The sequence below is a fragment of the Microchirus variegatus genome, assembly GCF_963457635.1.
Source record: "Microchirus variegatus genome assembly, chromosome: 9".
Classification (NCBI taxonomy): Eukaryota; Metazoa; Chordata; class Actinopteri; order Pleuronectiformes; family Soleidae; genus Microchirus; species Microchirus variegatus.
In genome coordinates, this window is record NC_139810.1 from 4863354 (window position 1) to 4890920 (window position 27567).

Here is a 27567-nt window from a genome sequence, read left to right on the forward strand (position 1 = left end):
TTATAATCCAACTTTTTTTTAATAAACACGTATTAAAGTGAATCAATCAGTGTTTTTTTGTTTTTTTGATCTCTTTAATGATTTCATAGGGACAAAGAAACGATGGATCAGAGCGACATTTGATTTAGAGCTGAGACTGATATGGGTCAGAAGATGAGGTTTGCTAATATTTTCAACTAAAGTCAGCTCACTGTCAAAGTGCATCAGGGCAAATAGATAATTTCCTGAATTTCAAAAATTCATTTAAAATATTCCTTAGGAAGTTTGCTAATATTTTCAACAGATCCGTGTTCAGGGCGATGCCGACTGTTATGATGGTAAATTTCAAGTCATTCCGAGATACTTTTTGTTTTTGAGAAGAAAGTCAGCTCACTGTCGAAGTGCATCAGGTCAAATGGATCATTTCCTGAATTTCAAAAATGTATTAAAAATATTCCTTAAGAGGTTTGTAAATATTTTCAACGGATCCTTGTTCAGGGCGATGCCGACAAAAATAAGGACATTTCTAGTGAGCCCAAACTTTTGAACGGTAGTGTAGATATTAGCTAAATAATCCAGAAATTAAATAAGTATCTGCAGTGCAGATATATGCCATATTTTACGTATATAAGCGTTTAAAGAAAATATGAAACAGGACCTGGACGTGACACAGAGCACTGAAGATGGACGTCTGTATGTAAGTGTGATCACTGTGTGTGAACGTGTACAGTAATCACAGTGTGGTTTCCCAGTCTCTCGGATGGACTTGGATCCCTCACCTGTTCCTCTCACCTGTATCCAGTCAATCATTAATGACTCCGACCAACACGGAAGCAACATCACCACGATTCTTTCATCCCTGATTCATTACAACATTACGAGGTCAGTTTTGTTATAACAGTCGATCAGTGATGGATCGTTCCTGACTCTGTGTTTGATACAGAAACAGGTGACACGGACGTTTAATTTACAGAATGGGAAGAGGAGCAAACTGTAGCTGGATCGAGGCTGAGATCCCTCTGTCCTCACAGTTCTTCAGTGGTAAGTTCATGACCTGTTACACATTATAGCATGAGACATTGTTTTTTATCTCCTTTTTTTTTTTTTTTTTTTAAATAGTTTTATTGTATGACCTGTTTATTTGTGGTGTTTTCATATTTCCTAGAGTATTTTATTGTTTGTTCTTAGGTCTATTATTAGGTCACATTTATTTATCTCTGATGTACAGCACTATGTTTCAACTGTTGTTGTTTTATAAGTGCTTTATAAATAAAGTTGGATTGGATTGGACATCTCCAGTTATGTGTATGAAGTGTAACTTGTTCTATATTTACTACGGTGTGTACATGTATGTACATGTATATATGTGTATGTACATGTATATATGCACATACACACATATATATGTGTATATATGTATATATGTGTATACATGTGTATATATGTATATATGTGATTACATGTGTATATATGTATATATATGTATACATGTGTATATATGTATACATATATGTGTGTATGTACGTGTATATACAGTATGGACATACACATATATATGTGTATATATTATATATACACATATATATGTGTATATATTATATATGTGTGTGTGTATGTATATATGTGCATATGTGTGTAGATATACGTATATACACAGTATATATGTGTGTATATATATATGTGTATATATATACATATGTATATATATATACATATATATGTATATGTATGTATATATATATAAGTTCGAATGATGAGATGAAATACGTTTTAAACTTCTTCTCGCTCTTTTTCAAACGTTTGAAGAAACTGATGAATGTGAATGATTTGATGTGCACGTCTGCTCGTCAATAGAACATTTGTTTGAAATAAATCAACTTGAGTGTTCCAACGACGGTGAGGAAGTGCTGGGATGAGATGGATCTTTAAAATCCTTTAAAATCCTGACTCGCTGATCTATGTTGTCCTAAATTCATGTATTAACTTCCATACACACACATCATCAAAAAGAGTCTTGATGACCTTGTCTTTTCTCAGCCATTAAAGGCGAGCTGTGGCTCTTCCTGATCCCGGCCGGCCTCGCCGTCGTCCTCCTGGCCGTGTTTCTGGAGGAGCTGGGCTTCATCCTGCGTCACATCGCCTCGTCCCGACGGAAGCGGCTCTACCTGTGGATATTGGGAATGTATCCGGTAACATTCATCAGTTCTCATTTCTTGACCTTAAACATGACCTCTATCATCTCAAAAAAATAAATCACTAACTTGTGAAACTGTGTGAGTGTTTTAATCTCTGTGTTCTTTCTTTTTAACTCAGGTTTTCACCTTCACCTCCCTCATAGCGCTGTATGTGCCACGCTCTTCCTCCCTGTGTAATTTCATGGCGTCACTGTGAGTAAACCATTCTCTATATATGTATATGTATATATGTATACAGCATAAATATATATATGTATGTATACATATATGTATATGTGTTTATGTGTTTATTTGTATATATGTATATATATATGTGTGTGTCTATATATGTATACAGTATATATGTATATGTCTATATATTTGTGTGTGTCTATATATACATATATATGTGTCTACATATATTATGTATATATGTGTAGGTGCATATATGTAAATATATGTGTGTGTAAGGTATATATGTATACGTATGTATGTACATATACATTGTGTGTATGTGTGTGTATATATATGTGTATATATGTATGTGTGCATGTGTGCATATGTATATATGTTTGTGTATATATATGTATGTATATATACTGTGCACACATACATCAACATAATGTATATATGTACATATATACATTGTGTGTATGTGTGTGTATATATATTTGTGTGTATATATGTATGTGTGTACATATACATATATATATATATATATATATATATATATTTGTGTATATATGTATATATATACTGTGTACACATACATACACATAATGTATATATGTACATATATACATATATATATGCATATACAGGTATCACTCCATCACCCTGCTGAAGTTCATGGAGCTGATCACAGACTTCTTTGGAGGTAAAGCTCGTATGCTGGCTGCTCTGCGTGGACAGCAGGTGTCTCCTGATCCTTTCCCCTGCTGCTGCTGCTGCTGCCTCCCTCTGGTGGCCATCAACAGGTTCTGAGTGACAAAAATGTTTTTTATTTTACTTATATACATTTACATATACATATACATACATACAACTGTCTGTAGCGATTACCCAGTCAACTTCTGTATAATGAAGTGTTCAAAATGGCCACTAGAGGGCCCTCACACACTTGATCATTTCACAACGGTGAACGGGGAAGTCTGTGAGGGTGGACATTGGGACAGGGCCAGGGACTCATGGTGTCAGTGAAGACATGGTCTGCCAGCGGAAACACATTATAATCCCTTTACAAACAGCTCACACTGTTGAAACCACACCAGTTTAATGGGGACACAGTCATTAGGAGGCCTTTTGTGTGTGGACAGTGTGACCTGACATGTCGACGTGTTGTGCCCTTGCCTTGTTTGCAGCAGCAGCCGGGGCTGGATGATGTTTGCGGTGCTGCAGCTCTCTGTCGTCCGCAGCATCCTGTTCTTTGTCACTCTGGTGCTGTGGACCGACGAACGCTACGACTACGGCGACGTGAGTGATTTAAAGAGAAGAAAAATTGACAATTGTCATGTCTGGGTTTGGTTTTTTGGGGGTTTCTTTACGGTGTCTGCAGTTGTTGACAGTATTTTAGGATTTATGCCAAAAAAAAGATTGTTTGCATAGAAGGAATATCCAAATCCAGACACTCACAGGTGGTTTCTCAGTAAAAGGGCATTTTGTATGTACAGTATTTGAAGGCTAAAAAAATTAAGTCCTTGAAAAGTGCTTGAATTTGACCCTAGAGTAGGTGCATGAACCCTGGATGTAGAATCACTGAGCATCCTTCAGTGTCACTGTTCTCGTTCTCCAGGTGGACTCAGTCGACCCCAACCTGTACGTGAACGGCATCATCGGCGTGTCGACGTTCGTGTCCTTCTACGGCCACCTGCTGTTTTACAAGGCGACGAAGGGAGCTCTCCACGGTTATGGCCTGAGAGCCAAGTTCATCTGTGTCATCATGGTGCTGGTGCTCTGTGGGCTGCAGAACAGCATCTTAGAGACCATGGGCGCTCTGGAGGTCATCCCCTGCACGCCGCCCTTCTCTGACCAGACCAGGTCTCAGTGTAAGTCACATCTGTCTCATTCTGTCATCTGTACAAAATAGGCCATTATTTTCCATCACAGTCACTTAGAAATGTCCTTACTTTTCAAGGAAAAGCTCCTTTTTTCAATGAATATAACACATTTTGAGGAAGAAATTAATATTTTAAGAGGAAAAAAAGAAATTTTGAGAAAAAAATTACAATTCTGGGGGGAAAAAAATAAAATGTTGAGAAAAAAAAATATGCCCTTGTTTTTTGAAGGAAAAGCACTTTTATCAATGAATATAACACATTTTGAGAAATAAATAAACATTTTGAGAAATAAATACAATTTGAGAAAAAAAAATGAATTTTGAGAAAAAAAAATTAATTTTGAAAAAAATATATTAAAATTTTGAGATAAATTTTTTTTAAATTTTGAGTGTTCTAATGGTACATTGTGTTTGCTAATGGCGTTAGAAGGCTATTGGATGATTAGAAAACCCTTGAAAAGCAATGATGTTAGCACAGCTGAAAACAGTTATTTTGAATAAAAATCATTAATTGCGAACTTGTTAATGTCTTGACTTTATTTTCTATTCATTTTGCAACTCTTTTGATAACAAAAGTGTGACTTTTAATGGGAAACAGAAAAAAATTGTATAGTTGACCCCAAACGGTAGTGTAGATTTTTTTCTTTCTACGTTGATTTATTTTACGCCTTGTTTTGTCACTTCTTCTCAGATCTTGTGCCTTGTGTTATCTTTCCACTCTCAGTGATCTATCATTACTGTGTGATCGTGGAGATGTTCTGCATCGGCCTGTACGCCCGCCACACTTTCCGAAAGGTGGAGCCGAGCGCGGTGGAGGACGTGGAGCGTCCGCTCGGCGTCTGGCAGGAGGACAAAGCGGTTCAAACAGACGAGGAGCAGACGCTGCGTCACAAGCTCGCCGTGTCCTCAGAGGAGTCTTGGCCCGGCCGCTGCCGCGTCAGCGCCTCCAGTCCGAGTGACAACAGTGACGGTGAGGATGCTCTGTGCAGGATAGAGCACGCACCTCTGGACGGGTTCCCCTTCCCTCAGGCCAGAGCTCAGAAGCCGGGCAGGGCCAAATCTGCTGAGGAACCCGGAGTAGATTTGACCCACGTTACGATCAGAGCTGACATTAACTATCAGGACTGTAAGGGTGACACTGTGGTTTGAACAACCACGGAGGACGTGGAACAGAACAGTAGTGAGGCAGTCTGTGTCTCTGAGGCTTTATCTGAAGGACGTCGCCCTCTTCCTCCACATGGTGAGAATTCATATAGATATATTCTGGCTTATACTGTACAAACTGTTACAAACTGTTACACACACATGTACGTGTACTTTTAATGACAGATAAGCAGGTACAATACTCTGTATCAATAACATCAGTGACACTGGTCACAATCAATGGATCCGATATCAGAAACAAACACATTATCTTATATGATCCAAAACCCCTGAAGTTCACATGAATGCTTCACTAAGCACAGCCTGTAAAATGTGGGCTATTTATATATTCTTTATAATAGCAGAATATTTAGGGTCACTTAGAAATGTCCTTATTTTTGAATGAAAATGACTATAACATAGGTGAATATGTACATAGGTGTATAGAGGCCCGTTTCCAGTGTTCTAATGGTACATTGTGTTTGCTAATGGCGTTAGAAGACAGTTTTGCTGGTTCTTTGACGAAAGGGCAAAATAATTATTTGAAATAAAAAAATAATTATTATTTCTAATCTTGTCAATGACTTGACTATATTTTCTATTCTTTTTGCAACTCTTTTGACGAATAAAAGTGTGACTTTTCATGGAAAACGCACACCAAAAATTGTAAAGATAACCCCAAACCTTTGAACAGTCGTGTAAGTTCAGCACTGGAGCTGTCACGTTGCTGCTGTTCCTGCACCATGCAGCTCCAAGCGTGCTACTCACTCTTGTGCGGGAGGTGGGGAACAGGGATTATGGTGCGATAAAAAAGCGTTAGACACTGACAATACAAGAATGATCTTGATACACTACTAATCTTGTCAATGTCTTGACTATATTTTCTATTCATTTTGCAACTCTTTTGATGAATAAAAGTGTTACTTTTAATGGAAAACAACAAAAATTGTATGGGTGAGCCCAAACTTTTGAACAATAGTGTAGTTGTGGTAAATGGACAAATGTGTTGTTCATGACTTGATAGTTTAAAAAATGGTAAAAAGTTCTGCCTACGACTAATATTGGTATTGGTAGATATTCATGGTTGTGATATCCGGACAAAGAATGTCGTATCATCCCTGTTTTGGATTTTTTTTTTTTTAAACCTTTACCCGAGGGAGGAACAATAATTTTTTCCTGTTCCTAAATGAACGCAATCAAGCAAAAACACAAAATACCCAAATTAATTTGGGTGAAGGTATGCAAGAGGTATGCGTGTCATTTGCAATATTTGAATATTAAAATACTTACAACCAAAACAAAGCTAATGCTAATGTGACGAAAGCTTACAGTAAGGATTTTAATTTCAACTAACACACAACAAAAGACCTGACATGATGCAACTCTTCTTGTTTGGCGTTTTGTTGGCGTTCATAAAAGTTGAATTACTGCCTCGATCTTCTCTCCGCTGCCTATTTCTTCTCTGTGTCTAAAACCTGGGCGGAGTCAATGCTGTAGCTGATGACTGACGCTTCTCCTCTGAGCTTGATCTGATATATAGGCCCTTCCTCCACGTGGCACTGAGCTACCACCTCTCTTTTGATGTGTTCGTGGCCGTAGAAAGAGACCGTGACCAGCTGCTTTTCCCCAGGCTGCAGGTGGCCGTACATTGGCAAGACGTCAAACACCTCTTCTGCACGCACGGGACAGTGTGCCCTGCTCTGTTCGTATACACTCGGCCAGGGTTTGAGCGGAACCGTGATCGCGGGAATAGACATTCTCGAGGAAGCCACGGCTTGGTGGACGTCCGCCTCTCTGACGGTGCAGTGTTCCCGGTCCTCGAGGTAAGCCCAGCGGTAGGACACGGGCAGCTGGGAGCAGTTCGTCATGGTGATCACGCTGAGAGTTTCGGTGTAGTTGAGCACGCATCCAAAATCCACCGTGGTGGAGGAGAAGTGAAGGTTGGGGAAGTGGACCTCGGCACGCAGCTCCACCCTGTCTTGTTGCGGTTGCCCTGGGTAAAACACCTCAAGGAACTTATTCACGACCCGAGACACCCGATCGCAACAATCGGGATTAAAGCATATCCACAAGTCGGCCTGTTTATCGTCATCTAAAACCATGGACCTCGACGTGATTGAGCTTTGCGTTTCCGGGGCCTCGCACAACGAGAACGGCTCTTCAAGACAGACGTTTATTGAGACGGGCAGAGACGATATATTCTTCAGGACCAGTTTCTTATACATGCGCTGGAGACTCTCTCCTGGTATCTTCCCGAAGCAGAAGCTCAGATACTTGGAGGAAAGGCTGAGCAGAGGAGCCACAAAGTGACAGATGACATCGACGGTCATCAGCTGCTCGTTGCAGCCCCTTTCGCCCACGACACCGCGGCACACCAGGCGCTCCTGCACGACCTTGGCAGAGTCCGAAGATCCCTTGAGCACCATGTCGACAGAGCAGCCCGGTAAAAGCTTCACTCGAGACGGGGTGAGGCTGAACACGGGCTCCTCCTCTTTTTTAGAGGCCGCTGAAGATCCGAGACTTTGAACGTCTTTCTTCTTGGGCGTGCAGGGTTTAACGTGAGGCAAGAGGCCGTCAATACCCCAGTACAACCAATTTGTCCTTAGGCCGTGGTTGGTCAATTTGAAATGGTACTGGCACGACCCAGGGCTAAAGTATTGCCCTAAGTGGAGTCTGGGTGCAAAAGGCTTGTCACTGACAATTGTGGTGCCAGTGCCTGTGCCTGACAGAGGTATTACATGCGTTTGACTGTCCCGTATGGACACTTCAAGCTTTTCGTGGAAGGTGATCGTGTCCCTCAGGTGGGCTACTACACGTAGCTCCACCTGGCTCTGCGGAGCCACTTCCCCTTCACTGGGATCAACGTGCCAAAAGGACTTCTTAAGGCCCAAGTGGGTCGTAAATCTGGCTCGAATAGGGGAGTGGTTTGACAGGTTCAGAGTTCTCGTAATGTTCACGAGAACTGGGATTCTGCCAAAGTCCAGCTGTGGGCTCTCAATGTGAACAACTGGACCCTGGCCGATAAAGGACAAGTCCACCTCCAGAGGAGGCTGGGTACAGCCAAACAATGCGATACGTAGAGTGTGATGCAGTCTTCCTGTGGCCTTAGCCAGCAGGGTCACATGAAGCTTCACTGACATTTGAGGAAGAATCACTCCTCTGGGTGTGGAACAATAGAAAAGCAATGATGGGAACTCGTCAGCTCGCTGATCAAGCACGCCATAGCAGGCTGGCAGACTGCTGGGGTTGGTAAGCTGCACTTGATGTTCATAGGGGACACTGAGGAAGCACCTTTGAAACTGTAACTCTGGAGTGTCCACCACGATTGCGGGAACAACGCATCTGGCATTGATGGGCAGCGTCCCAATCTCCTTTCCAACGCCTTCCATATCCACCACCAATGCCACTCTATACGTCCTGACTGTGTTGGAGCACAGAGTTACGTTAATGGTGACGTCCGACATGGCGCACACGCAATCTTGAGCGGGGCTGATGCTGAACTCCATCGGCCGTGTAAGAGGATCACTCGCAGTGCTGCCTTCCCAATTGTTCCTGAACACCTCGGACACCTGTATGGCACAGGTGACGCTCGGAGATCCCAGTCCATCTCCCAGGACACGCAGGGCAAAGTTCATGGGCACAAAGGAGGTGTTGAATAGGGTAAATGTCAATGTTTGTGGGAAACCAAAGGGTACGTCTCCAAAGTTGAGCTCCGAAACGTCGAAATTAAATGTGGGGCAAACGACGCAACCCCTGAAGGTCAGGGTGAGTGGTTTAGGTTGTCCTTTGACGGTTAAAAGTATGTCCTCGGAGAACGTTCCCAAGTTGTGACTCTGGAAGGTGATCTTCACAGACTGGTAGGACCCAAAGGGGATGACACCTTCCTCGGGGCTGAAGGAGAAACAGTGGCCAAAAGTGGTGTCAGGGCAGGACAGCTTGAAAGGGGCGTCGATCAGCCCCTTGTTGGACACCATTACCTCATAACAGCTTCTGTCGCCAATGAAAACATTCTTCATATCCAGCTGGTTATAGTTGAGCAGAAGTTTCGGTCCCATGCCCTCACCCTTGATTGACAGAGGCAACCGAGACTGACGGCCCGTGATGTCGCAGTAGATTGTTTGCGTGTAAAGCTTCGCCTCGTTAGGCTTGAAGAAGATGTTGAACGTTTGAGTCATTTGTGGCCATATTTCACCTGCCGCTGGCTGCAGGGTTGTGCAGCTGTGTGCCAGCGTGAGGTGGTCCGGTGGAGCCTGGCCTCTGTCATATTGCAGAGCTCTGGCCAGTAATGGGAGGCGATGGATTGCCGTGGGGTCAGACTTGTACTCCAAAAGCAACTGCTCTCGCTCGTCCTCCTCAATTTGTTGGAGAAGTGAACTTTCCATCAGTATGCTCAGGTCCTCCTCCTCCCTGCTGGGCCACACTGACCAATGGTACTGAAGAATGGTGTCGCTGGTGTTAGTGAGGGACACTTTGTGTACGTTGACCAGGGAGATGTAAGTCTTGTCCAGCGCGACAGACTCTGGCTTCAGATGGATGTCTAGTTCTTCACAAACCCCATGCAAGCTTATGTACACATCCTCACCAGTATGATAGTGCAGCAACAGGTCTTCTCTGTGTTGCCCCGTGGTAATGGGATTGAAACTGACAACCACCTGTATGCTCTCGTTCACTTCCAGAGTCCCACAGGGAGGCATCACTGAGAATGGCCTCTGTGTGTGTAGTTTGAACTTGCCTGTGATGTTTCCGATGTTAAGGACTTGCTGAGTCCTCTCCGTGGAAGCTTTCACCGGACAGAGGGGGAAATGGAGCTCATCTCGGAAGTTCAGAACGGCACGTGGCCCGATGGCACTGACCGGGACCTCAAAGCGCTCCCTGTCTGTCATAAAAACCAGCCTGTGGTGGTAATCCCTGTTCTCGTGTGGGTGGAAAAACACGGTCAAAGTCACGGCGCGGCTCGGCGCGACCTTGCTCGATGCGCCCTCGGGGCTGACCACGTGGAAATTCTTGGACTCGTGCAGCGCCAGCTTCAACCGCCGCGGAACCTTGTCCATGTTGACGAGGCGCAGCTGTAGCTTGTAGGTCTGCGACGGAGTGAAGTTCTGGAAGATCATCTCGGATGGATAGGGCTGGAAAAGAGCCTGGTCCAGATCAACCGTGGATAATTTCTGATACGTAGTGCTGGTCATGTCGAGCAGCTCCAGGATCCGCGGCGTGTGCACCTCCTTGGTGTTTGCGAGACGTTCCTCCGTAGACTGGAACATCTCCTGGTTGTAAACGGATGGAATTACCCTTCTTGTCTTGTCCTTCTTCGGGACAGGTTTCATGTTGTAAAACAAGGACATTTTCCCCTTGGCTTGTGTGCGATTGTCTGTCATTTTAAAGGTATTTTTTAGCAAAGGTACCATTCCGTAAGAGAATAAATGTTGGATTAAATCTCTCTGAGATACAGGCACACGCTCTTTTGTCAACATTGTTGGGCATTAAAATTCTTTAATGAGATGGAGGTGAAGTAACCATGACATCAAACTCTCTGATGCTGATGTAGATCAAAGGCAGCAGAAGGGCAAAGAATGCAGTAATGCAATTATTTACCAACTGTTGGTAAACAAACAAGTCTCTAACCCTTTATACTTTTCTTATTGTGCCCCTCATCTTTCACTTGAGATCCAGATACTTCTGTGAGATAGAGGCTAAACATGTGTGCTATATTAAAGGTGCGTTATGTAATAAATCTAAAGCAACTGGCCGTAAAATCCTCCTAATATGTCACAGAGACTCAGGAATAATGTTCATATAACAAACTGAACTCACCAACAACAACAGTACAGCCAAAATATTTGCATAACATTTATTTTTGCAGACTGCAAATAATGTTTATGTTTTGAAATCATGTTTTGGCATGTGGTGCCACCTACCGCCGTCTACCAATCATTACAGTCAGTAGAGTCTCAGCTGCCGAGCAACCACGGGTTGCCAGTTACGTCAGAAAAATAAACCTAAAAGACCTCGGTATTTTGAATTTGAATGTAGTAACCGTTTTTGGCCACATTCTTACATATGGCACCTTTAACATTAAATTGTTTTACATGTGTTGAAAAAGCTGAATTTTATTAGTACCTACAAATAATTGTACATGTTGATACATTCTGTTTTTCATTTTTTTTGTAGTTGTGTGTGTGTGTTTTGTCAACAAAACATCCCCTGAATATTTGTTTTCTCAGTAACACTGAAATTGAATGGGTAAAATGTACCATAATAATGGTGAATAATAAGCGGTAGCGTGAAATTCGGTGTCCAAAAAATACAGTATTTCACTGTATAATAAAATCATTGAGAAAATTATAGTAAATAAGTATTTATATAATATAGTACACAGTGGTCCTCAAACTGTTTATACCAGGGCTCTCAAACTCAAATGACCTGGGGGTCAATGCGCATCTATTGTGGTCAAGAGGGGGCCGGCCTAGAGAACAAAAAGTGGGGGGGGGGGGGTATACTTAATAATAATATTTATGATGCAAAATGAATGTATTAATATCAAAAACAGACATTTATTTTAAATGACATCAAAAATAGTGCGGACAACTGTAATTAAAATTTGTACCAGGAGCCGTTTCGGCCACTGCCGTTCGTGGCTCAGGCCCTAACAAGCCTATTTATATATGTAACTGAATGTTGTATAATGATACAGTTAATAATGGGATAATAATGACTAAATGTCTTATTATTACTGTTATAAAAAACATATATTAATAACAATAACATTAGATGGTGAAGTCGTGGGCCATGTTTTCATTATAACATGATATTAAGTGGGGGGCCGCATGTAATAATCGATTGGGGGCCGCAGTTTGAGACCCCTGGTTTATACCAAGCAGCACCATTGTGACACCATTGTCACCGACGTTAAAAAATACAGTGTTGTAAATGGACAGAGTGTAAACTACGGACTTTTCCCATTTTTAACATTAACGTTTTACATATAAATCATTAGAGAAATGTAACCGTTGTAATGTTTGCAATCAGAAAAACTACGACTCCCCCGTGAACTGCTGCTCTTGGTCAGGACCAACATGGCGACGACGTTGACGTATTATGGCCAAAATTTAAATGTTTCGTAAATCATTGGTGAATAGCACCAGCTCCGCACAATACGTGCCTACGTCACTCATTGTTTTCCGGTCGTCCCTGTGAACCAATGAGAGGCCTGGAAAACGACGCCGGTCCAATCAGCAGCCACTCCTCTGTGTTTCGCAGCGTGATCCCGCCCACCAACGTATGTTCTCCTGTTTTGGCGGTTGTGCGGAAAACATGGCGGAAAATTTGAAAGGTAACTAAGAGGGCTTTATATATATTTTTTTTAACGTGGCTTTGTCCGCTGTCCTCGTGTTGTTTCGTGTAGGCAGAGTCTCTTTCAAAGACACCGAACACACACGCTTTCGTAGCCTTTGAATTCACGTAACGTAAAGAGCGCTGGAAGTGCGCATCACGGTGAGTGTCCGGAGCCAACTTAGTTGTCTAAAGTTCCTTTTCTGTTCGGCGTAGCCCATTTTGTTAGCCACCGCTTTTCTCGCGTGTCACAATTGCTTCTACTGTTACAGTATTTAAGGGTTGTTGCGTTAGTTATTGTGTTGTTTAGAAACTGCTGCTGTTGTGGTTTAGCGGGCAAACGTAACTCGAGCAGTTTCACGCGCCATGCTGCGTCACATTAATGTTTAAATGGCAGTCGCCGCAGTTCTTTGCGTCAACGCCGTTGATTTCAGTTCACTTTGGTTTGTTTTGGTTTGGTTTTTTTGCGTCAAATCTTAACACGGTACGATAGATACGTTTTATTGTGAATGAATGAAGCGGCGCTGAACTTAAAGCAGGACACGGCGAAGTGAAGACGAGAGTGTAACAACAATACACTCCGGCCACTTTATTAGGTACAAGGGACGAATAATAAAGTGACCGGCGTGGTCCTTTTGCTGCTGTCGACCGTCTGCTTTCTCCATTTTAATGCGTTATGTCGATTTTAAAAACGATATGTCACATTATATATATGAATAATTACCATGTTGGACGATTGCTTTATGTGTAAATGCATACAGATGTTATACCTTATACCAGGGATTCCCAAACGGGGGTACGCAAAGTAATGGAGGGGGTACATGGAGACAAAAGAAACAAAAACATAACAAAGAAAACTCGATTTGCATCAAATCTCTGAAGGGATACGGGACTGTGAAAAGTTAGGCAACCACTGCCTTATATTTATAAATTAAAAGGATTGCATGTGTTGTGATTGTTCAATACACAAACATATTGATGTACAATATATTGAACGTTTTTAACACAATAGAAGAAGACGACGATTAATCTAATACGTTTAAATTAGATTTTTTCACAAAAATCTAGTTGTCATTTCAGCATCTTATGGTCTTAATTACATTGCTATTCTCAGGCACTGTCACACTTGTTACAATTACAATTAGGGCTGAAACTATCCATTCGTCAACTATTTTGTGAATTGGTTTGAGTGTTTTTTAAGGAATTAAAACACATTTTCAGACTATCTTCTTTAATGGACAACACGATTACTCTAGGTTGTGGACCAAGGAACAAATAATTTTATTTTGGTCATCATCCAGATCCATATTTTGGAAATTATTTTTTTTTTTCAAACAATAATTTTTAAAACTTAGTGTCCTTGGCCTTCGGTTGTACTTTCTGATTGTTATTTCCACTGTATATGAACCAATTTTGTGTTCAATTCATATTTTTTATCGAGTGGAACACTTCGGATTAGGGAGCACATATTCACCATTAACTAGGTGCTTACTAACATGCGTGTAAGTAGCATACTAGCTCTTTATTAGTAAATATTAAGCACATATTAACACCGTATATGTAGAAAAAATCTTAGTCTATGCTGTAATAGAGGTGTTGTAGAATAAGGTTATGTAGAATAAGTGCTTAATAATTACTAATAAAGGGCTAGTATGTGACTTATATATGTTAGTAAGCACCTAATTAATGGTGAATATGAGTGAATTCCTCTTAATTAGTTTATATGCCGAAGTAAGTCATTGTTATCAGTGTCAAAGTCATGTCATATTTTTTTGTGCGACCAGCATGAACAACGTCGCTTTAAAGGTCCAGTGTGTAAGCTTTTTGAGGATTTATTGGCAAAAATTTTATATACTTCCTATTAGTATTTATAATCACTTTAAAATCAACTAGTGCAGTGCCCGTAGGAAGTATGTATTCCTATAGTGAGTGCTGAAGAAGATTTTTCAGTTATGGTAATGTATGATAAGGAACGACAAGGCTAACATTATACAAACACTGTGCTACCTCATTAGGCACAACGCAAATCAAATACGCCTCGCAAAGAGATTCCAGTGTGGCTGATTGTCACAAAACAGCTAGCTACGCTAATGCTAATCGTAGCCTCGCTAGCTTACCATTGGAAACGGGTTGGCCAAGTTAGCCGCAAAATAATAGCATGCTATTGTTAAATAAATTTGTGCTTGCGTAATTGGTGGATGGACACCGACTTTGTCGCTTCAGTATAACACCATGTTCTGCGTTGAACCGCGTGAAAATGTCTCACCCGCCATGAGGACAGCCTCTTCACTCCCACCTCCCTGCTCCACACAGCGCCGCTGCTGGGTGTAGCGTGATAAGTCAATAAAAATTTAAATTACTCATAAAAACATGAAAATCAAGGATGCACACCATCGGGCCATGCTCAACCATCCTAGGTCGATCTGACTAACGATCAGCGAGATATGCCTGTCACAGACACAATTTGCTTTATAGATGGATATTATTTGGTCTTTTGTAGCCTTAGATTATGACTGTTGCATGTACTTGAGGCTTCACAGAGGCCATCGTCCTGTGCTGCCGTGTTTCTACAGCAGACATGGAATGCGTTTGGCATCTTGAAGCAGGTGATTAGTGCCGTCCCCTCTGGTCTGTGAAGGCCACCGTAGTTCCCCTGAAGCTGTTTTGTGTCAGTCTGTCGTCTCACTCACGACTACCGTAGACTTTGCTGTAGTTTGTGGTTTTGCTGCTTGACTCTGCAGTGGTTAAACGCTGAGTTGCTGTGTCAGATTGCAGCATACCTTGTAAGATGTCCTGGGACGAGCTGGAGGCCCTGTGTCGCACAGAGAGGATCCAGTCTGATCAGCTCGGCGTGAACAGAGCCAACGTCAACGAGTACGAGGTCGAGTTTCTCTGTGACTACAAGAAGACCAAGGTAAATCGATCAAATTTCATAATGCATGACTGCTATTAAAACAGCCTTTTTCATATGTGGAAGATTCCAAGTGGTTATGCAACATTTCACACAGTTACTTATGTGCAGCTTACATATATAATGTTAGTGTTTTATCTCAAACGGACAGCAGTGCAACAGAATGATTAAAGCGATCAAATTTTTCGATGTGTGGGTGTTTTACAAGGTACTGACGCATGATAAGGGCTGGCCATCGTTTGTGTCGCTTTGTGTTTGCTCATCCTCCACACCAAAGTCCATAGATAAAATAGTTTCATTTCACAGCACACAGGAGTTGTTGATTCGCTGCTGCTTTCATCATGAATTTGAAACATGTTATTTTGTGACTTGTGTTTGAAGTCCTTCATTTGGATTCACGCAAGGGACACAAATGTTGCAAATGAGGCAGCCTGGGTCTCTGTGAGCTTAAAACACCGATGTTCTCCACACTACCATTCAAAATTTTGGGCAATTTATTTGTGTTTTCCATTAAAAGTCACACTTTTATTCATCAAAAGATTTGCAAAATGACAAGAAAATATAGTCAAGACATTGACAAGATTAGAAATGATGATTTTTTTATTCAAAATAATAATTATGCCCTTTCATCAAAGCTAACATCTAAACATCTGCTAACATCATTGCACAAGGGTTTTCTAATCATCCAATAGCCTTCACAGAGGTGGAGCCGATCACTGCCGACAGTGTCACTGCCAAACTATAAATACGTCATATCTTAATACACACAGCACATGTTTAGACTCTAAATGGCAAATTTCTCGCCTCAAATGATCTTAAACCTGTGTTCCTGGACAGAAAAATATTTATTTCAGGTGAGAAACGGCCACCGTTTAAATGTTATTCAGCTGCAAGAACAACTCTCTTGGACGCCATTGCTCACTGTAACCAAAAGCACAACAACCTTGCATAGCGACACCTACTGATCGGGTGGGAAATTGCAGTGCGTGTCCGGCACCACGATGGAGAACTATGAAGGCTCGAGGGGTCTCCGTGGTTACGCAGTCGGATAACGCATTACACAGTCGGAGAATTAAACTGTGGCCTTAACGCGATTAGCAAACACAATGTACCATTAAGACACTGGAAATGGGCCTCTATACACCTATGTACATATTCCATTAAAACCAGATGTTTGCAGCTAGAATAGTCGTTTACAACATTAACAACGTATAGAGTGTATTTCAGGACATTTCTAAGTGACCCCAAACTTTTGAACGGTAGCGTATGTACTTTGGTGCAGGAGTGTAGATGGTTTACAATCTTCATTTCCTGTTAGATAAGACTGTCTAATGAAGAAATGATGCAGATATTGTAGATATTATTGTTCTAACCTTTTGTGAAGTAGTCCATGCGCCTAAGTGAAACTGTGTGTGTTTCAGGACGACGAGTTTTACCTGGTCAAGTGGAAGACGTTTCCAGAGTCTGACAACACCTGGGAGCCCAAGAGAAACCTCAAATGCGCCAAACTGATGAAGCGCTTCCACCTGGACCTTGACGAGGTGTTGAGAAGACACAAAAGACGCTCCGTCCCTAAAAAACTGGACAGGGAAATTGCGTCTTTCCTCACCCAGAAAGCCAAACTCCGCCTGAATCTGGAGCGCTGGCAGGAGCATTTAAATCTGACTCGTAACCACCCGGGCCGCATATTTGTCACAAACGAAGTGGACCTTGAGGGGCCGCCTAAAAACTTCACCTACATCAACAACTATAAAGTAGGCCAGGGTATCGTGTTGAATGAGATGGCCGTGGGTTGCGAGTGTAAGAACTGTGTCGAGGACCCAGTAAACGGATGCTGCCCTGGAGCGTCTTTGCATCGCATGGCTTACAGCGAGAAAGGCCAGGTCCGGATTAGACCAGGGAAGCCAATCTACGAGTGCAACTCCAGATGCAGCTGTGGCCCTGACTGTCTGAACAGAGTGGTGCAGAAGGGCATCCAGTTTGACCTGTGCATCTTTAAGACGGAGAACGGCCGGGGCTGGGGAGTTCGAGCGTTACAACGCATCAAGAAGAACACGTTTGTCATGGAATACATCGGAGAGGTGAGAGCTCAGTTATTATGTCCTTCTCTTTTTTTAACTGTTCACCCTTTAATGCAACTTTCTGATTATGGAAGAGGCAGGTTTTGTGTGAGGGGACGTGGTCAGAGTCTATGTTTGGCATTTGATAAGTCTCTCTGTAGAGATGATCATCTATTAATCGCTTTGAAGCTTTTTTCACGATTAAAACATGATTTCTGATTGTTTCAGCTTCTTAAATGTGAATATTTTCTTCGTTTCTTTGCTCCACATAACAAAGAAATCATTAGAACTGAATAATTTTGGTCTGTGGACAAAACACGACATTCGAGAACGTTGTCATTTCCAACGTTTTTTTTTACATTTTTTGGACCAAACGATTCATCGAGAAAATAAACAGCAGATTAACCGATTACGAAAATAATCGTTTGTTGCAGCTCTGGAACTGTTTATTTTTATTATTATTATTTTTGTCAGTGGTGCTTCTTTTGTTTTTAAAATGCATGTTACTGGTTGTGGCTTAGCTTGTGTGTGCTGGCATTGCAAAGCCTAGTAATTGGTTTGTTGTTGTTTGCATTTTCTTTATTTATTGGTATAGTTAAAAAAAATATATATTTTCGTAATTTATTAATCTGTCAATTTTTTTCTCAATTAATTAATCAACCAATTAAATAATTAATTAATTCAGTTTGGGCCATAAAATGTCAGAACATGCTAAAAAAAAACGTTGATCGGTGTTTGTCAAACCTGGAAATGACGATGTTCTCCAATGTCTTGTTTTTGTCCACAAACCAAAATGATTCAGTTTTTAATGATTTCTTTGTTATGTGGAGCAAAGAAACCCAAAAAATATTCACATTTAAGAAGCTAAAACAATTAGAAATCATGTTTTAATCATGAAAAAAATCTTCAAATCGATCAATTGATGATCAAAATAGTTGCGATCAATTTAGTAAATTAATTGTTTCCGCTCTATTCCCGAACACTGGTTCCAGTGAGATATCCTACGGTGTTTCCTTTCCCACAGATCATCACAACAGATGAAGCAGAGAGGAGAGGACAGGTGTACGATCGACAAGGATCGACATACCTGTTTGACCTGGACTATGTGGAGGACGTGTACACAGTAGACGCCGCGCACCATGGCAACATCTCCCACTTTGTCAACCACAGCGTGAGTAAAGTAACAGTAAAGTTCATACTGGGCCGCTGAGCTGGAGACGATTTTCATGCGTGTCGTGTTTCGGTTCTTAAAACTAGGCTAGAACATGGTATTACATTATGTATCATTCGTAATAGTAATACCTGTATAAACTTTTAAAAAGTTACGGTGACTGGATGTGTTGACGTGCTGACAACTAGTTGACAATGACTGCTTGTTTACACAACTGCAACACAAACATGGATGTGGGAGTGGTTGATCGACTCATAATATCACAAATACTATTATCACATATCTGTACTTTATGTCGTTATTTATGTTTCTGACCACTTTTACTTTTACTTCACTGCATTTCTGAAACATAATGTGTACTTTTACTCCGATAAATTTCCCTTAACCTTCTTCATTACTAAGAAATAAAAGTTGAGTTGGTGACCTAATGCCCGTTTGTAGTCGCTAGTTGTTTTTAGCGGCACTAGCTGTTGATAGGGTTGCAAAGATTACATCGACTGAAAAAAAAACGTAGACGCTAAAATGTAAGCTGTTTTTTTGCAGTCGACGTCATCGTTGTGTTGTTGTTGTTGTTGTAAATCACACACCGGCCGCTTCATGCTCATCTGTAACTGCAGTGTAAACGAACACGACCAAACCAGCTATCCAGAACTAGCTACAGGAAGTGCTGGAGGCAGTATTGCTCGCTGTTTATGATTTTTTTTTACGATAATTATGGCAGAAACGGACGAAGCGCCTCGAGAACTCCGACCCAAAGTTTTATTTCGTTATGGTTATAGTATCATAATAAGTTATATTTTATATTGTGACGTCATGAGTCGAGCCATGTCTTCGATTTGGGACATTGTCATGTCGCGATAACTAGATATCTGTAATGAGTGTGTATTTACAGTTTGTCACTGCAAACATCGCAGAAGATAACTATGCTATCATAATCATAATAATATTGCAATAATTGTAAAATCTGGATTGAATACTTATGCACTTACTAATGTCTCTAAAACATGCTGTTTTTTTTTTTCATCATAGATGGGATCTTTTGTTGAAAAAGATGAATTTTAAATGTTTTTATTTGTATGTAAAGACTGTTTGTGAAAATCTCCCTCACTTAACATTGTGTTCCGTTTGCAGTGTAACCCTAATCTGCAGGTGTTCAACGTGTTCATCGACAACATCGATGAGAGGCTTCCCAGAATCGCTTTATTTTCAACTCGGGCTATTCGGGCGGGGGAGGAGCTCACCTTTGACTACAAAATGCAAAGTAAGTGTCATTAGTTAGCGTTTCCAAAAAAAAAAAGAGCAACAACAAAAATGATTGCAAACCTTAAATGCATTTTCAAAGTTTGTTCAAAGAAAATGTGCATTTATCTGTTTCTCTCCACTGCGGTTCACCAGGATGAGCAGTAGGTGGCACAAAAGATGTGTCACCACAGAAGCATAAAAAGGCACACGTTTTATGACGTAACCAAAGAGTAATTGGCCTCAGCCAGGAGGTATATGTCTTCGCCGGAGTTTGTTTGTTTGTCTGTTAGCAACATAACTAGAAAAGTCGCAGACGGATTTCGATAAAATTCTCAGGAAATGTCTGCAATGGGACCACGAACAAGTGATTAAATTATGGACGCGATCTGTAGACGCTGCACGTCAGCAGGGTGTATTTTGTAGGCACTGAGCTGCTTTGCTAGAGGTCTGCGCTCTCCGAGTGCTTTTCTAGTATTTATATCTATATATTTTTTTTCATGGTTGGTTTTTTGGAGTAATTTTTTTTCTGATTTACTGATTGTTATTTTTTTTCTGAGCTCAGAGCGCATTTGAAACAATAAACGCATTTATTCCTTTATTGAGAGTAGGCCTGCAGCTTTGGAATATTTTTGTAATTAGTACTCGACCAATTATTTTTCGATTAATCGAGGACGCAAAACGCAAAATTCAAATTCTTATTTATATAATAAAAAAAAAATTAAAAACATTTTTTTGGTTTTTATTTTTAAAATCCTATTAATCAAGGAATAATCGATAGCTGCAGCCCGAGTAAGCTACATTAAATCAGCTAAGATCAATGTTTACGTTGCGTACTGGAAGTGCATGCAGACATTAATTTCTATGTTCTACATTTGGACTAAAACTGGCTTTACACAGACTTTAGGGCACTGCTTCTGTATTTAGTGGGGTTGTAAATTTTCTTTTTTACCAGTCAATAAGAGGTGCACCGTGTCTTTGCTCCGCTTGATTCTAGTTGACCCAGTCGACACAGAAAGCACCAAAATGGACACCAGTTTCAGTCAAGCGGGGCTACCCAGCTCGCCGAAGAAGAGGACTCGAGTGGAGTGTCGGTGTGGATCGGACACCTGTCGGAAATATCTCTTCTGACGAGGCGAAGCCGGTATTTGTATGAAGATGTGAAATGTTGTACAGTTTGTTTGTTTGTTTTTTTTAAAAATGAAATGTTTATTTTCTTTTAATGTACTTTTTTTATATGAAAGCTCAAAGCCACCGTCGACACCAGCCTGCATCACTCTGCGGTTATGATGTCATTCATTGTAGTTGTTAGTTATTATTTTTAAAATTCGAAAACAGTAAAAAAAAAAAAAAAAACACAATCTTAAGAGTATGATTTGTGTCGCAGTTAAACAGCCTTTTCCCATCGCAGCAAACTTCTTATGAACTTCCTTTGGTCGGCACCTTCTGCATGGACTTTAATACAGGAGAGTGAGTGAGTGGTTAGCAACAAAGACTTGACTCGGTATGTTTGTGTTACTCAAAATGGAGTCTATCGATCACCAAAGTCACAAAAATAATACAGTTTACCAGATACTTTAATTTACTGTGGTTAAACCCCCCCCCACTGAAATTGTGTTTGTACTGAATATGATGTGGATAAATTGTGAGTGTGTCCAGGACCCACAAAAATGACCACAAAATACACAAATTGCAAATAAAATATCGATTTAATCATTGTATTTTATTTGTTTGAAAATACAGTTTTTGGACGGACAAAACCCACGTTGTTTTAACAATGTGGAGTCACGTAAACACGACGTCATGCGCGCCTTTTTCCGGTCAGGCGTCATGGAAACGCGCCATGCGTTAACTTTGACGCCGTTAACCCGTGTTAACGCGCCCAGCACTAATAAAAATGAAAAAGTTCTTACACTAGTCTAAACTAAAATAAATAAGAAGCACTTTTCTTATTTCCAGTCTACATTCTCTTAATCTATCTGTAAATTCCAGGAACATCTGCCTGTCTGTGGGTTACTCGCATATCTCACTCTCGAATCAATCAATGGATTGATTGATTGCAGTGCCAAGTTTGACGTTGTTTGGAGAATTAATGCTCTACTGCCTCCTCTCACTCGCGCACAGCGCTGTGACGCTGAGACGGATGACGAGCGCGACCGAGGTTCGGGAAGTTGTCAGTGCTTGTTTTTTTTCAGTGTCGTGGGGTGGGGGGAAAGAAGAAAAACAATGTAAATAAATGGCTATGGAGTTAACGGATGCTGCTGTTATGTTTTCATTTCACACAAAAAAATTCTGCTTTCAAGGCTGTTTTGACATGTTTCCACTAGATGGAGCTTCTGAGCAGCGACAGTTATCCACAACATACAGTGGGTTTTCACCTTCACCTATTATAACGTATATATATATATATATGTATATGTGTATATGTATATATGTGTGAGTGCGTGCTGCCACACCAGTTTTCAGTGTATCCTCAGGAAAAGGCCGGACAGTTGTCTGTTTTCTCTGGACAGCGTTGGTGGGGATTGCTTTGGATTTGCTGGATTTGTGGAGGATCAAAAGACACAGGTGGGCCATGCTGGGCCAGATGGGCCTGTGTGTCTGGGTCAAATGAAGCACGACGGTGCGTTGAGGTACAGTTTAGAGAACTCGTGTCTCTTTAAAGTGCTCTCTGATCTGATCTGCTTAGAGATGGGGAACACAAAGAAAAGGGTTTGACGTGACTTTGTAAAGGAGATTTGAAGCAAAAATGCAGAGGTTAAAGTATCTTAAAGCAACACTGCAACTTGTTGAGAAACTGCTGTGGAATCATTGATGACTCACTGACGGCTTACAAAGCCTCCCTCTTTTCACTATCGATGTTTGGACAGTGAGTAGAAACTTAAAAAGTTTGATTGTTGAGTTTGTTTTCTGCTGGTTGTTTAAATGTTGAAGGTTTTTATGATCGCAGCGCTCCGTCCCGTGATCTTCTCATCACATGAGCACAGAAATACTCACTTGTAAATGACAAACTTGTGTTTGATCGTGTGTTTTAGTGTCTTTCTCACATGGACACAGAATAGCTCTGCTCTGATTGGTCAATGTCTTCTTTTGCAGGTCAGGTCCAGATGCAGATAGACAGGTAAGGTCTATTTTAGTCTCTTGGATCATTTGATTTACAATATGCTGGCTTATTATTATTATTATTATCATTATTATGGAGTTATTGATCAATAACTGCAGAAATCCTACCCACTGCACCTGTGAAGTCAGGTTAAAAAACAAAAGCTGCTTTCTTTATGGCGTGTTTTTTTTACAGAGCTCAAGTAGAAAGTGATGAAAATATAGAAAATCCGTGTCAGTCGGCTTCCAAAACAGGAAGTTCCATGTCCTGTGAACCTGACGGTGTGCTTTAACGTCTATAGATATGATGTAAACATCATTATGGTTTAGAAAGTACTTTCCTTGCATAACCTCAATGACACGTAGCTCACTGTGTTCACTTTCACTGTTATTGACCCGATTTGTTGTGTGTTTTTGAACGTGTATGTATGATCATGAAAGTTGTCAGTTTGACAGAGTAGTTTTAATGAAATGAAACATTCAGAAAGACGCCAGGGTATGCAGTCATATTTGGTTTTGTTCGGATGCTTTATCGCAAGCTTGTTTTCACCTTCATTTGTCCCGAAATATGTACAAAAAAATCCACTCCCAATTTATAATGATCTGTTACACATGTTTTTTTTTTGTTTGTTTTTTGAAAAAAGGAACTTGTAGTAAACATCATTGGTTTTTGAAAACACATTCATATCTTTGTATGAGAAAAAAGGGGTCGACATGAGGAAATGGAGAGGAAGCATTTGCGGGAATGATATCTTTTTAAAAACGCAAAATGAATCTCTTCGGTATTTTCCAGCCCGGTCTTCAAGGACAGTGATGCTAGGTCACGTTAATGCAAACCCAGGTTTAACCGCGTATTGTTGACACGATGATGAAGCGACATCATCTCCTCCTTTCTCACCCAAATCCAAAGGTTATACATTGCCGTTCAAAAGTTTGGTCACTTAGAAATGTCCTTATTTTTGAAGGAAAAGCACTTTTTCTTAACATTAAATGAATCATAAATACACTCTATACATTGTTAATGTGGTAAACGACTATTCTAGCTGCAAACGTCTGGTTTTTAATGAAATATGTACATAGGTGTATAGAGGCCCATTTCCAGTGTTCTAATGGTACATTGTGTTTGCTAATGGCGTTAGAAGGCTATTGGATGATTAGAAAACCCTTGAAAACCCTTGTGCAATGATGTTAGCACAGCTGAAAACAGCTTTGCTGGTTCTTTGACCAAAGGGCAAAATGATTATTTGGAATAAAAATCATTATTTCTAATCTTGTCAATGTCTTGACTATATTTTCTATTCATTTTGCAACTCTTTTGATGAATAAAAGTCTGAATTTTAATGGAAAACACGACAAAATCGTATAGGTGACCCCAAACTTTTGAACGGTAGTGTATACCAGGACATTTTGTTTCAGTGTCACTTAAGCCCACTACACTTCTCTCTTTCTTTTATATACTTTATTCATCTTAATTATTTATTAACCTTAACCTTCAGGGAAATTCTTCATTCCTTTAATTCTACTCTGTACCTTCCTAGAATTAGGAGCAGTGAGCAGCGCCCGTGGAGCAATGGGGGTTGGGTACCTTGCTTAGGGGTACCCCCGCCCTTTGACCTGGTGGGGACTCGTACAGGCAACCCTCCAGTTTACAAGCTAAGTTACCAGCTAAGCTAAGAGACAACTCATCACTTAAAGGTCCAGTGTTAAACATTTAGAAGGGGCTAATAGGATTATAGTGTACTTGTGCGTGGTAAAATTGAATATCCTACAGTGTGTATAATTGCTTTGAAGTAAAAAAAAAAAAGTTTTACATGGCTTTAGATGAAGCCACTTTTATGTACTTTGCTCACTACGCAAAGAACAACAATCTTTCTGGCTACCATTGTTCCGAGTCTCACCATTAGATGTCACTAATTCTGCAACACTGGACCTGAAAAGTGGAAAGTAAGCACTCATGATGACCTCATTTCCGCCGAATTGCGTCACAAATGCTTTAAACACATGATGTGCATATTATACCCTATTTCTCCAAGCTAACCCTAGTTCCCTGGTGTCCAAAACAGCCCTGTTCAGAACGCTCTCTTTTGAGGGCCTGTCTCTTTAAATATGCAAATGGCACACAGGAAACTACGTCAGCGTCACTGAGGCTTACGGCAGCTAACAGCAGTTAGCATTTGGAAAAGCCATCATTTGCCGACTCTAGCCGGCACATTGCCATCATATATAAAATGTAAATCCTCTGAGGCTGGAAGTTTTTGTAGAACTCTGTGCTGCACTGTGCAGACAACAATAGAACACTTCGCAGACTTCCACTCTTCAGGATACTATCGCCCTCGCCTGCACTCTGGTGTTTTTTAGGGACAAAGTGGAGCTCAGAGAGACAACAATTCATCTCATTGTGACGTAGCAATGAGTGCAGAAGTCAACATAGTGTGTTTTATCTCCTGTACTTAGACTGAGGAGGACCACAAAACATCTTTTTTCACACTTTGCTGACTCATAGGGCCTCCAGAGTCCCAAATATAAGTATTAAAATGATTAAAAAGTAGATTTCTGCATAATAAGTCTCCTTTAACATGTAAATAATAACATCACTTTGATTCTGAAACATACAGGCGGCTCATGGCTGAGCTGAAGGGAACTGGGCTTGCAACTGGAGGTGAGCTCGTTTGAATCCCTGTCAGTTCAAGGACTGAGCTGCCCCTCAACAAGGTGCTCAATCCCCATTGCTCATTGTTCATTGTGTATTCCAGTGTTCTTTCCAAGTGGAAAAGGAACATGGCTCGTCACTAGAGGGTTGCCGGTTGGAGTCTAAACAGGGTTGGGATACCCCCGAGCAAACATGGGCGCTGCTCCTAATCCTACGAATGTTTCTGGTAGAGGATGACTTAAATGACCAAGGAGTAATTTACTGATTTATAATTCGTTTCAGAAACGTGAGCGCTCACGCAAACGTGTGGTTTGCAGAAATGTAAATCCTGGAGACCGAGCTGGTATTTCCCTTCATTCCTTCCTGACATTCATGTGACCATCGTCTGACACAAACACACACATTCAGGCTACGTTTACACCAGCTGGATATTTTAAGAAATTTTCTTCCCTCCGTTTTCCAAAATAACTTTGTGCACACATCATCGTTTCCATTTATATTAACCCGCATAAATATGCTTTACAGAGCCGTCATAACTACGCCAAGCCTGTGGGCGGCAGTGTAGGAAGAAGGAGAAAGCCATACAAGCCAATCAGAATCCTCATCGACAACAACAATAACGACTGACCTCTGACCCTCGATGTATGGACGTAAGTATTCAAGTGACAGAGTGACAGCAGCGATGATGGCGACATCCTAAAATTGTCACGCCACTCCTCCGGGACAATAACCTCATTCTCAAGGTTTTCAGAGTAGAAATCGCCGTTTGTGTGTAAACGAAAGGCACAAACGCAGGGGAAAGTCTCTGTTTTTTTTTTAAAATACCCGTGCTCGTGTAAACGTAGCCTAAAACCTGCCAATAATAGCAACACACTCACTCACACACAGTCACAGTAAAAATACAATGACCAGGAAACTCTTCCGTTGCGTTTCAAAGTTAGTTTGCCGTCAAATATAATACACACTAAATAATACAGAGGTCACAGTAAATTTACAAAAGATAATCTGCCCGAGGCAACGTAAATATAACAATAAAAAGCATCGTCAGGCCTCTGCAGCATCAGCCGTGAATCCACGCGTCACTCTGGCTTCTTCCGTCTCGCTAATGAAGATGTGGTCGTCGTTTCCCCTTCGCTCCGCAGAGGAAGACGCAAAATAATCCAGAGCAGAGAAAAGTCCGCTAAGTCACTCTTTCACTGCTGCCAGTGTTCTGTTCCGTGACCACAGCGCCCCCCTGCTGGACGTGATGGGAAGAGCAGGCGTCTCAAAAGTGTACACAGTGTTGCGTTTTAGTTTTTTTTTTTTTCCCTCTTTCCTCTTTTCCACTTTTCCTCCGCTCTGTTGTTGCATTGGTTTGACTTTAGTATGGAGTTAAGGCCATAATTCTTAAAACAAGGAGAAGATTAGCGATTCATGGTGGCATGCTGTTACTGTGTGTGTGTGTGTGTGTGTGTGTGTGTGTGTGTGTGTGTGTGTGTGTGTGTGTGTGTGTGTGTGTGTGTGTGTGTGTGTGTGTGTGTGTGTGTGTGTGTGTGTGTGTCGCAAATCCCACCCTAACCCTACCCACCCGCCCCCCAAAAAAACAGCACTGCCCTCGACTCGTGTTTTTCGTACAATCTACTTCCACCTTAACTGCACCTCCAGTTACGCTAAAGTCGTTCAGAGGAAGAAAAAAAAAAAAAACGTTCATTGATTTGTGAAAAAATAAATAAATAAATAAAGTGGGAGTTTTGCTGCTTCATCACCACCATCT

At 41.0% G+C, this 27567-nt stretch overlaps 2 protein-coding genes across 2 annotated transcripts; both read left to right on the forward strand.

Moving 5' to 3' along the window:
* Nucleotides 1–953: 953 nt before the first annotated feature.
* LOC310932115 (organic solute transporter subunit alpha) lies at nt 954–5358 on the forward strand (the record flags this gene model as incomplete). Its single annotated transcript, XM_083895402.1, has 7 exons — nt 954–1020; nt 2017–2168; nt 2293–2366; nt 2975–3130; nt 3515–3626; nt 3946–4198; nt 4934–5358. 7 exons carry the CDS (start codon nt 954–956, stop codon nt 5356–5358), a joined length of 1239 nt encoding a protein of 412 aa, XP_083751528.1.
* Nucleotides 5359–12648: 7290 nt separating this feature from the next.
* On the forward strand, nt 12649–21193 carry LOC310931678 (histone-lysine N-methyltransferase SUV39H1-like; the record flags this gene model as incomplete). The annotated part of the gene is made up of 6 exons (XM_083894907.1): nt 12649–12682; nt 15450–15595; nt 17014–17673; nt 18677–18823; nt 19955–20084; nt 21060–21193. The coding sequence occupies exons 1-6, from the start codon at nt 12664–12666 to the stop codon at nt 21191–21193; spliced, it is 1236 nt and encodes a 411-aa protein (XP_083751033.1). The 5' UTR covers nt 12649–12663.
* Nucleotides 21194–27567: the final 6374 nt, after the last annotated feature.